This window comes from Petaurus breviceps, unplaced genomic scaffold, assembly GCF_028583685.1.
Source record: "Petaurus breviceps papuanus isolate PSGF00001 unplaced genomic scaffold, PetGlider_PUasm1.0 90903, whole genome shotgun sequence".
Lineage (NCBI taxonomy): Eukaryota > Metazoa > Chordata > Mammalia > Diprotodontia > Petauridae > Petaurus > Petaurus breviceps.
This window is the reverse complement of record NW_027187376.1, coordinates 17,904,289-17,916,460: the sequence shown is the minus strand read 5'-3', so window position 1 is coordinate 17,916,460 and position 12,172 is coordinate 17,904,289. Positions and strand designations below refer to the sequence as shown.

The window sequence follows — 12,172 nt, the reverse complement described above, 5'->3', positions numbered from 1 at the left end:
ATAAAAGGAGACAGGAGTGAAGGTAGGATCCTATGGAAGAACTATAATCTTATGGCAGAATCCTATTTTAAACAAACTTTATGCCTATGTGTTGCAAGGAATTTGGTTTTCTTTTATCATTCTTTTAAACGGAGTAAGGAGTAATGGGAGAAAAGAATTTGTTAATTAAAAAACAAACACCTTTAAAATAGGTGGTGGTAGGGTTTGCTATATATGTGGGATGATGCACTGTTTTGCCTGTTTTACTTCATTGTTGACTCTCTGTAACTCCATTTGGCTTTTTTTTTTGGCAGAGATACTGGAGTGATTTGCCATTTCCTTCTCCAGCTCATTTTACAGATGAGGAAACTGAGGCAAACAGGGTTAAGTGACTTGCCCAGGTTCATACAGCTACTAAGTATCTGAAATCACATTTGAACTCCAGTCTTCCGTACTCTAGGTCTGGTGCTCTATTCACTGAGCCACCTAGTTGTCTCTTTACTTTGCTACAAGAGAGCAATCTGGAAATGTTTGTAAAAGTAAAATGAAAACACACCAATAAATCTTAAAAAACAAAAGAATGAAAAGAATATTTAAAGAAACATTATAAGAAACATTTTAAAAATATGCAGATGAGAGCAGAATGAAGTTCATAAGAGGATAGATGTAGACAAGCAGCAGAGGGTTGGTACTGTCATGTAATTTAACATACATGCATTTATTTTTTAAACATTTAATATACATGTATTTTTAAACAGGCAGTAATCAATCTTCTTTGTGTGGGGAGGGCCAGGGATGGGGGAGAAATGGAAATGTGGAAATGTCCACGTTTCTTGTTTAAGAAAAAAACAAAGTTTTTAAAAGAATGGCAGGGACTGTAGATTTTGTCTTTATATTCCCAATACTTAACGCAATGCCCTGCATATGTAATGAACACTTAATGAATGCTTCTTGAATTGGAATAAAACTTCAGTAGTGGGTGGTCCAGAAACCTAAAGATAATAAATCCAACTCACAATTATATAAGGCTTTATAGTTTGCAAAGTACTTCACCACAACTCTGTGATGTAGATAAGTATTATTCCCATTTTATAGATGAGAAAATTGAGATTTAGAGAAATATCACTTTCTCAGATAATATCCAAGCTGGGGTTTGAACTAAGATGGTAAATATAGTGGAATGACATCTTATGTGTGAGGTTCTAAAATTAACAGGAGGAAAAATCATAATGTGAAATTTACATATAGTCCATAAATTTCTATACTTTAAGCCTGGTATAGCTGAAAAGGATCTAAGGTCTCTTTAAAAGCAGACAACCTGTATCTGACAGCAGATGACTCTGAAATGGTTGCTATGGAAATTACTGAATGTAAATTTTACTTTTCACTTAAACAACTAAGCTGACCATGAGAGGCAGAGAGCCAGGACTTCTACTCAAAAGGAAGATTAGCTGAATGGAAAACTAATAAAGAAAAAAAAACCATATTCTTGAAAGGACTCTACATAAGTGTGATATTAGAAGGTGACCATAACACCACATAAGTGTTCTTCTTACCTGGAATGACAGCTTGGTGAAATAGTTAGGAAGCTGGTCTCCAAGTCATGAAGACCTAGGTTCACATCCCACTTACTACATATATTGTGTGAACTTGACCAAGTAATAATCTCCCAGTACTGAGAGTAACGATCTGAGATTATAAATTGCAGAGTAGGTATCTAGTCACCTGAAATTTCTTTATAAAAATAAAATCACAGATCCAAAGTCCACCTTCCCCACTCCCACCGCCTTTCTGTATCACCATGAGGCAAAAAAGGGCACAAGAAAGTGAATAGGAACACAGCAAAAGCCTACTTGCTGACAAGGAATACTAGGAAGGTCAATTAGAGCTGCCACTTATACTAACTCTACCAGACTCAGTAGAAAGAACAAAACTTTGGGTAAACTAATGAGATATTTTCAACTTAGACTCTGCACAGCAAGATGTTCACACTGGAGGTAAGAGGCACTCCAGACCTGAGAACAACTTAGAGAACAAAAAGATTCATGTCTCTTATCTCATGTCATTCCACACAGGATTCACTCTGAATGGAATGATATGAACAACCCACATAATATTCTCATTCTCTCTCTCTGTGGATTAATGGAAATTAAATGTTTATAAGGATATTGTTTTGCATTGTACAATCTGAAAACCTGATCTCTATTATTTTTACTGTTAAAGATCAAGGTCTAGAAACCAGTTGTCATCAAGCATGACAGATTCAGAACAGATTCAGCAGCAGCAAAAGGTAGTTTGAGAGAAAAAAAGCATAAAGATGATTAGCTCCATCATCTATCAATCACAGTGCTCAATATAGAGGAAGATTTTTATTTACCCTACATTAAAACTTATCAAAAGTTAATTTAAAGTTAATTCTGAGGTACTAACTTAATCAAAGTCTCTTTATTAGTCTACCTCAATATATACCAGGATACACATATATGTATCCTACTTATAAGACAGCACTGATAAGGCCCTTCTAAAGAAAATTTCCATGAAATTATCTAATTTTTAAGGGCAAAAACATTTCAAAATTTAAGCGGGGTCAATTCTGTCCCCTCTATATTCAGAGTTCTAATGCTCTCCAGATACCATTCCTCCTAGAACATGTTCTCATATGTCTTCAATATACCTCTCTCCACTACCTTCTCAAAACACGTAAAGTCAGTTCTGCTACACTACTCATTTTGAAAACAAATTTGTTCCACCTGGATTGAATTATTAGAGAACAGTTTGAATTTTAGTTTTCTTATGCTTGCTATCATGTGATAAACAGCAAGAATGCAAAAAACTGCAACACTTTACAACAATGCACAAGCTGGAACCCTACTAGCCCCCACTTCTACAAGGAAACTTAGTTTTCCAAAGTAAATGGTCATATTTACTGTTTATCTTCTAGTACAATAGGAGCTATAGAACAGAGGAGGTCCAATCCTTATCCCTCCCATGTTCTTCCCTCCCTCTAACCTATATAGGCCTCACTGGTCTTGGAGATTTGGCCAAGGCTACCCTTTTACCCTTAGCCTGAGATTTTGCTAGCCTGGCACCTCCATCCCCAATTTCTGAATTTGGTGCCAGTTGGGCAGCAACTTGAAGCTGAAGATGGATGCTGCTGCTATTAATTGCAATCTCTATGTATTTAACCATTTACAGGTATAAAACTGTGCAACTTTTTGTTAGGTTCCTATTTTTAAAAATGTGTCACAGACTAAGTTTTTGAGTGTTGAACCCTTAACTCCAATTGTCCTATGATTAGGAATGCACATATACTTTACAACAGAAGAAGCTGAAGTTTTAACCAACTTTGTGTGTTTGAGGAGCAATAGGGAGACCTTTCTCTGATTCCACTATTTTGTCTGACTACAATCTTCTTTCTTTCACTGCCAAAGTTCTCAAATAAATAGTATGCAACAAATTCCTTCTATCTGTGGTTCTTAATCTAGGGTCTGTGGACTTCTAAAAAATATTTTGATAACTATTTCAATATAATTGGTTTCCTTTGTAATCTTATATATTATATTTTATGCATTTAAATACATTATTCTGAGAAGTGACCCATAAGCTTCACCATACTAAAGTCATTCATTCTTCTTCATAATCCCTTGCAATCTGGTTTCTATCACTCTACTGAAACAGCTTTCTAGGGCCAACAGTGATTTCTTAATTCGAAATCTAAATGGTCTTTTATGGGTTAATACTGTTTCTTAAAATACCTGTCCCCTTTAATTCTGATGTCTTTCCACTGTTGATTTTCTCCAACTGCTTCAAATAAACTGATGTATAAACTATATTTTTATAAAAGACTTATAAATTGCTATAGAACACATTTGGACAACTTTTCTCCAAGAGAAAAATGCAGTTTTCTAGGCACTGAGAAACCATTCAAAACTTCTGAGCAAGAGAATGATGTAATGAGAACAATATCTTAGGAAGGGCAATACTTATTCATAATTAGCCACATTTTCTGAATAGAAGGTTGCTGATCTCAGGAAACAAGGAACCTTTAAAGATCATCTAATTTAGTGTCCTTATCTTATGGATGTGCATACTAAGGCCCAGAAAATTTAACTGAAAGACTCAGTAACATCTTTCAACCATTTGCCTTCTAATCCTACTCTTAATGCTGCTAACAAGGCAGGAAGGAGGAAAGGAAGGAGAAAAAAAGAGAGGACAGGAAGGAAATAAAATTTATTAAATTAATAAATTAATTTATTATAATTTATATAAATAAATTCATTAAACATCTGCTATGTTCCACGCATTGTGCTTTACAAATATCTAATTTAATCCTCACAATTCTGAGGTGTTATTTCTCCATTTTACAATTGAGGAAACTGAGGCAGTTTAAATGACTTGATGACTGTCACCCAGCTAGTAAGTGTCTGAGGATGGATTTGAACTCAGGTATTCCTGACTCTGGATCTAGTGCTCTAATTGATGGATTACCCAGCTGCCACTAAAATCATGAAATTGGGTCCAGTACAAATTTGTGTTACATAAGCTCAACTAGATCCTCCCTGCTGAAAGGCAATCCTTTTATACCTTCCTAATCAATTACTATCACACTTACTACTACTACAGTTGCTTTTCCAAAATTTGATCTCTTCTCAAACCTTCCACAGATTCCCCTCTCCCACCCTTTCAGCAGAAAATCTTGTTTCACGTTTCATTCAAAAAATTAAGGTCATGGGGTGGCCAGGTGGCTCAGCGAGTAAGACCTGGAGATCGAATCACCGGCTCAGACACTCAGCACCACACCCAGAAATAACTGGCTGTGTAACCTTGAGCAAGTTACTTAACCCTGATTGCTTAAAAAAAAAAAAAGGTCATTTGTGGAGCTCACACTCTTCCCCTCTTCCTCATCTAACATAATTCAGATACCTTCTGCTACTACCTCTTATGTTACCCTTCTTGCCAAGACAAACCCCTCTCCATGCACAAGTGATCTCATAACATCCCATCTTCTCCTGCAAACTGTCCCCTCACTCACTCAGTACTACTCTCTCACTAATTTTAAATGCTCCCTGTCTATTGGATGCTTCTATACTGCCTATAAATATGCTCATGTCTCCCCCATTCTCAAAAAAAAAACCCTTACTCCATCAGTCTAATAGGTACTGTCCTACATCACTCCTCTCTTCCGTGACTAAATTCCTTGAGGACACTGTCTACAATTAGTGCCTCTCTATTCCTTTCTTCTCATTCTCAGCTTTCTGCAGCTTGGCTTCTGACCATAAAATTTAACTGAAATTGCTCTCTTCAAAGTTACACTTAATTACTAAATCTCAATCCTTATCTTTCTTGACCCCTTTGCCTTTGACAATGTCTATAACCTTATTTTCTCCCATAGTCTTTCCCCTCTAGGTTTCTGAGATCTTTTCCTCTCTTGATTTTCTTACCAACTCATTCTCTGTCTCTTTTTCTAGATCTTCATCCATATCACATCCAATAACTGTGAGGTTCCCCAAGATTGTCCTGGGTCTTCTCCCTCTATACTATTTCACTTGGTGTTCTCATCAGTTCCCATAGTTTCAATCATCATCTCTATACAATGATTCTCAGACCTATTTGGCCAGCACTAACCTCTCTTCTGACTTCCATCTCCAACTGCCCGCTGGACATCTCAAACTGGAAGTCCCAGAAACATCTTAAACTCAACATGTCCAAAAGTGAACTGTCTTTCCCCTCTTCCTAACTTCCCTATCACTGTCATGGTTATTACATCCTCAGTCACCCAGGTAAACAACCTAGGTATCAACCCTAACTCTACACTTTAACTCACTCTCCACATCCCAACACTAGTCAAGTCCTGTCATTTATAACTTTTGTGTATGAATCCTCCACTCTCCTGTAGCCCCAGGAAAAGGCCCTCATCACTTCACACTTGGACTACTTTGGAAAAACTGGGACAATTATCTCTTTTTCTCATGTAGTTTTCATTTGTGATTTTCAAAATATAGCTCTGGTAAACCAGGGTTTCATTAAGCCCACTGCCATCCAAATGGAACTACTTGACTATGCCTTTAAATCCAAATCACTCTGACTCTCAAGGCCCATCTCTAGTCATCCAGTTGTCCATTATCTTGCCACTCGACCCAGATGGCTCCAGAGGACAGTGAGGCTAGTGACTTTGTACATCTCTGCTTCATTTAAATACAACTCACTTGCAAGTCATGGCATCACCTTCCTGACGTCAGGATCCTCTTCAAAAGGAAGGACAAACAACTCAGGCTCTCATTGATTGGCCAATAATAGGCCCTGGTCCAAGCCTCACTTGCTCATTGTTTGGGTTTTGAAGGCTCAGAGGGAGTGTAAATAGCAATTGTTTCTATTCTGGCCAGAAACTGAGGGTCTCCCCCTCCCAGACGGATTCTTTTGCAAAGTGGAACAAGGCCACCTTTTCCCTCAATTCCTACCTAGCCTTTAATCACTGATTGGGTGCTGCCTCAGACAAACCTAGACCTGGGAAAGACCTTAGCTTAAAAAAGCCAGGATCTTCCATTGCATCCATGGCCATTGCCAGTGAGGCTGATGTCTTTGCACCCCTGTCTCATTTAAATACAATTCACTTAAAAAGCAAGACATCACCCTCCAGATGTCATTGGTCTTTTCTGAGAAAGAAAGAGGAATAACTGCAATAGCCTGCTAGTTGGTTTCCCTGCCTCAAGTCTCTCTCCATTCCAATTCCTCCTCCACTCAGCTGTCAAATTAATCTTCCTAAAGTACAGGTTTGATCATATTACCCCACTACTTAATAATCTTCAGTGGCCTCCTCTAGCACCTGCTGGATTAAGTATGAGATCTTTGGCTTTTGAAGCACTTTGTAACCTGGTCCCTTCCTATATTTCCAGTCTTCTTATATCTTACTCTCTTCAAAGTACTCTGTGATCCAGTGACACAGATCACCTTGCTGTTCCTCTCAGAGCTCTCCATCTCCAGACTCAGGTTTTCATTGGCTTCCCTCATGCCTGGAAAACCCTCCCTCTTCATATCCACTTCGTTTCCCTGACTTCCTTCAAGTCTCAGTCAAAGTCCCACATTCTTCAAGAAGCCTATCCCAGTCCTTCTTATTTCTGAGTGCTTTCCCTCTGAAACTAACCCCAATTTATCCTGTATATATCTTATTTGTATGTATTTTTTTTTGCACATTGTCTCCCCCATAAGCTGTGAGCTCCTTGAAGATAAGTATTTACACTGCCTTACTTCAAATCTCCAGCACTTAGAACAGTGTCTGGCATATAGCAGGCATTTAACAAATGCTAATTGACTGACTTTTGCAACCTGAGACAAGAGCATTTCTCATACGCAATGTATTCTAAAAATCCCTAAGAAGTTTGATAGCCAACATACTTGGCATAAAGTAATAGTTTAAATAAGAAGGAATAAAGTGATAGGCTTGTGAATAGAGATAAACTGTAAAGACAAAGTCAAGAAGGGCTGGTATTGATTAAAGAATGTCCATTTTACTTGTACTTATTGTGTTCAATTTGCCTAATTTCTTGTCTTCTATGACCCTCATGAAGTTCCTGAGTCTAAAAATTTAATTTTTTCCTCCTACCAAAAAGGAATTAATATTCATCAAAGTAAGATTATTTTGTATTATACTCCAATTTCATTATCCAAGCTAACATGAATAACAGAAAACATCATTCAAAAGTCACATTTGGCTCTGTAATGCAACAGTTTTGTAGTTAGGAGTGTCTTTGTATCTCCAGAGCCTAGCACAATGCCTGGCACATAGTAGATGTTCAACAAAAGCTTGATTATGTTTAAATATGGCTAGATCTGAAGTTTGGTGGATTCAGAACACAAGAAATAAAAACAATACCACACAATGAAAGCTTGATTCCAGTGCACTAGAAATCGATCTAGCTTCTCCATTTTGACTTCTTGCCTACTTCTCCTACCTCCTCAGTAACGTTGGAAATGAAGTATTTCTCAGGAGGCAAAGCACTCTGAAGCAAAGTTGTCCTCCTCTTCAGTTTGCTTTTTTTTTTGACTCTCATTTCTCTGAAGGATTAGTAATTAATTCAGTGTCTTAATATAAAAAGCTTTAAATTCTGGCTTCAGTGGGAGTGCCACCTTGTGGGTACAAGTGGGGCAGTGTGCTGTAAGGAAAAGGACACTGAACTGAATTTGGAGTTGGAAGATGTAGGTTCAAAATACACTTACTATCTTTGTAACCTAAGGTAAGTTACTCTTTGGACCTGCTTTCTCCAGTAAAAGGAGCAGCTGAACTAAATGATTTCTAAGTTGTCCCCCCCCCCCCTTTAAATGTTATCTGATTACTAGATATAGTGATAATTGAACTTACTGATTTAGACAGATTCGACTTAAAGATAAGCTTTAAAATTTTAAATCAGAACCTGCTGATGAATAAGTCCCAATTCGAATGTCCCATAGTTAATCAAGACTTGAAATCTCTCAATTCACTGGATCTAAACATTGACTCTAGGAAGAAGCAACTTAAATTTCTTTGTATTCAATTTGTCTATAAAATAGATATAGCACCCATCCCTAACAGAAATGTTAGGGGGTCAAACGTCACATATAAAAAATTGCTATATAAATAAATGCACAGTAGTATTATAAAATTGCTTCACACTTGATATAAGCTCAGTTCCTCATCAACACATATCTATGGTCACAGAACAAATTTTTCCTTTTTCTTACGTCTTAATTCTGCCTTATGTAACTCTTAAGATAAACCACTGCGACTCAAGGAACAAAAAAATCATTTAATCCATTAACAGTACTCTAACGGAATTAGATAAAGACCTGATTCTTACCAACTATGCACATGACTAAATATGAAAAAAGATGAACAAAATCAAAATTGACAGATAAATACAAGCCCGAATATATGTAATATACACACACATATATATTCATACATATACATCTATACATACATACACACCCATATATAAAAGAGACAGAATATACCAAACTCTTAAAGTTCCGTATATCCCTATGGGCATGTCCTTGTTTTCGCCCCACTACAATCTTTCTCTTCTCCTAGCTTCAGTGATTCTCTAATGGTTCTAAGCAGCTCTTCCCATATTCATGAGGAACGATGCGGGGAGGTGGGGGGAAGAGAATCAGTCTTTACTAGGAACAATTCAGGAAAATGAATTTAGTCAAAAGCGACTCCTGTTACTGGAGTCATGACAACCTATTTAAGAGATAGGAGTGTAAGCCACACTCGCCGCTCCCTCTGAACAGAAGCTTTTATTCTACATCATGCCACACGTCTTGGAAGACATTAATTCGGCAGGGATCATCAAGGATCCAGCAAACCCTGCGGGGACACTCTTGGAGGATCAAACTGCAAAGAAGTCCAGTCGCCCCCGGAAAGGAAGCTATCTCCTTATTCCCTCCGCGCTCCCCCACCCCCCCTCGGAAAAATAACAGCCCCGAGCGGCTGCCGGTTGGATTTCCGGATCCGACGCTCCGGACAAGCAGGAGAAGCTGGAGCCGCCGGCCCCGAGCCCTAGGCTATTCCGGGGCCGACAAGGACACCGGCCACCGGTCACCGCACCGGCCTCCCGCCTCTCCGGCTGGACTGAATTCGAGGTCACTTGCCGGGACGCCCCGCTGGGCTCGGTCGGGGGGCATTGCCCACCACACGCCAGCCCCCGGTCCGGCTCGTTCATTGTCTCTCTCTCTCTCTCTCTCTCCGCCGAGGCCCCCGCCCGCCCACCCGCAACGGTCCCGGCCGACCCCCACAAGGCTGGGCTGAGGGGGCCGCAGGATGGGCCACGCCTGCCACGCCTCGTCCCCCACCCCCACCTCCCGGGGCCGCGCGCTCCGAAGGGGGAGGCGGCGTCCCCGACTCACTCACCGCTGCGGCGGCCGGGCCGGACCGGGCTGCCTCCCGCCGCTGCGGCCGCTGCTGCTCCGCGCCTTGGGCTGCGTGACCGGCCGGCGGGCGGCTGGGTGGGGAGTGCGGAGAAGGGAGGCTCCGGCCGCAGAGCCCTCTCACACGCACGCACTCCACACGCCCCCTCCCGGGCGGCGGCGGCGCCCGCCCCGCGGGGAAGCCCGAGGCTGCAAATCACGGCCGGGAACTCGAGACGGGCCGAGCGACCCACCGGCCAACGGACGGACTGACGGGCGGACTGCTTGACAGACTGCCCGCCTGCCTGCCTGGCCGCCTGACTGACTCACGCCGCCGCCGCCGCCGCCGCTCCCTCCCCCCACTCCCCGCTGCCAGCCGCTCACTTCCGGCGCAGGCCGCCGTACCAATCACGCCGCAGTGGCCCCCTCCCCCCCAGCCCGTACACGCCCAGGGCTCTAGGGTCTCCGGGTCTGCGCTGGCTGGAGGCGAGGGGCGAGTCCGAACCTCCCTCCTCCTGACCGTCCCCCCCGCCCCCCCCGCTCCCTTCCCCTCCCTATCCCTGCGCTGGTGGTCCGAGGGTCCCTCGGAATCTCCGCTGGGAGAGAGAATGAATGAGTGAAGGAGCGAGTGGAACCCAGGCTTGGCGCCCTCCTCCCCTGCCCTCGCTCTGCTGTGGCTACACTTTCTGGGCCTCACCCGGCTTTGGGAGATCGGCTTCACTGTGGGCTCTGGACCCTTTTCACCTTGAGTTTTGGTGCCCCCAGTCTCTCCGCCTCCCGCAGTAAACAAAGATTTATATAAAGCTGTTTATAGTACTATCATACTCAGAGCTGGAAAGCAGCTCAGATAATTAGTCCAGAGGTTCTTAATCTGAGATCCAGGAAACTTTTTTTTAGAAGCCTGATAATTGTATTCAATATAATTGGCTTCCCTAATGTATTTTTCTTTAAATGAATTTAAGAACACTATTTTGTAGAAGGGTCTTATAAGCTTCAGCAGACTGTCAGTTGGCTCCATTAAAAAAAAAAAAGGTTGAGACCCTGATCTATATAGCATAACTCCCTCTTTTTAAAGGATAAGGAAACTGAAGCCCAGAGAAGTGACTGACCAAATAGCAACAAGGTTAAAGTTAACAAGCTTTTATTGAGTGACTACCATGTGCCAGACACTGTACTAAGAGCTGGAAAGGCAAAAGATAGATGGATGGATGGACAGACGGACGGGCGGATGGACAGAGACAGACAGATAGATGGATAGATTAGATATGGAGAGACAAAAAGAATGAATACAAAACAAAAACAAAGAAAAACAGCTTTTAAAAAATCCTTTGACACTCTAAAGCTTTTTATATTAAGAAACTGAATTAATTACTAATCCTTCAGACTCTCATATCTTTAAAAGAGTTTAGAGTCGCTGCTCTCAAGAAACCCACAGTCTAATGGGGGAGACAGCCTGCGAACTATTATGTACAAACAAGTTATATATGTGATACATTGGAGATCGTTTTAGAGGGTAAAGAAAGGAAGTGGGTTATGTTGGCCAGAAAGAAGGGCCTGCGTTTGAATTCCACTTACAGAGTAAGTGTGTGATCCTGGACAAGTTACCTTATTTTTCTCAGCCTCAGTTTCCTCATCTGTAAAATGGGGACAATAACAGGGCTTACCTGTGAAGGCTGTTGTGAAGATCAAATGAGATACTCTGTGGGTGTGTAGCACTTTACAAACCTTAAATATACATATATTATTGCATATATGTTATATACATATTAGCTATTATCTCCTTATTCAAAGAAAGCAGGAATAAACCAAGACAAAATATCGAGTTTGTAACCTTTAATCTGAATAAGTCTTCATCAGGTTGAATTGAACCAGTATCATTGTCATTGACATTTGTGAGCATTTTTAGGAATTCTCACTTTGACTAACACCTACCTTTTTAGCTCAATGCAATGCATTTTGTGGTTTTCAAGAAGCTGTGCATTTTTATTATCTTTAATTGCTCCTTTTTTTGGAAATCAATTCTGTTTTTGAACTTTTGCCCAAATAACTTCTGGCCTCCTTGATTAAAATTAGTTAGTTCCAGCTGGGAGATATACCTAATAATACCCACTTACTTAAATTCTTGAATATTCAGATTATCCTGATATCGGATGATCCAGGTCCTTAGTTTCTGATTTTTATGCTGGTTATTAGATGGAAAGAAGAAAAGAAAAGGTAAAATTTTCACCCTATTGTACTATTTACTAGCAGCACTGGTGAAAAATTGTTGAGATGACAGAAACTGCCGATGAAATGGAAATAAAGACCTAAA

The 12,172-nt window shown here is 40.7% G+C and overlaps 1 protein-coding gene across 3 annotated transcripts in view; it reads right to left on the bottom strand.

The window, feature by feature from the left end:
• Window positions 1-10,223, bottom strand: part of RAPH1 (Ras association (RalGDS/AF-6) and pleckstrin homology domains 1) — a 117,206-nt gene extending 106,983 nt beyond the window's left edge. The window contains exon 1 of one of the 3 annotated variants that reach the window (XM_069075309.1): window positions 9,866-10,223. Coding sequence is in view for 2 of the 3 variants with exons in the window: in XM_069075308.1 (XP_068931409.1) it covers window positions 7,929-8,027 (99 nt within the window). In the remaining variant the exon portion in view is untranslated. Of the gene's footprint in view, window positions 1-7,928; window positions 9,674-9,865 lie in introns of those variants that run through there. The other 2 variants (XM_069075308.1, XM_069075311.1) reach the window with 2 other exon arrangements.
• Between the last annotated feature and the right edge of the window lie 1,949 nt (window positions 10,224-12,172).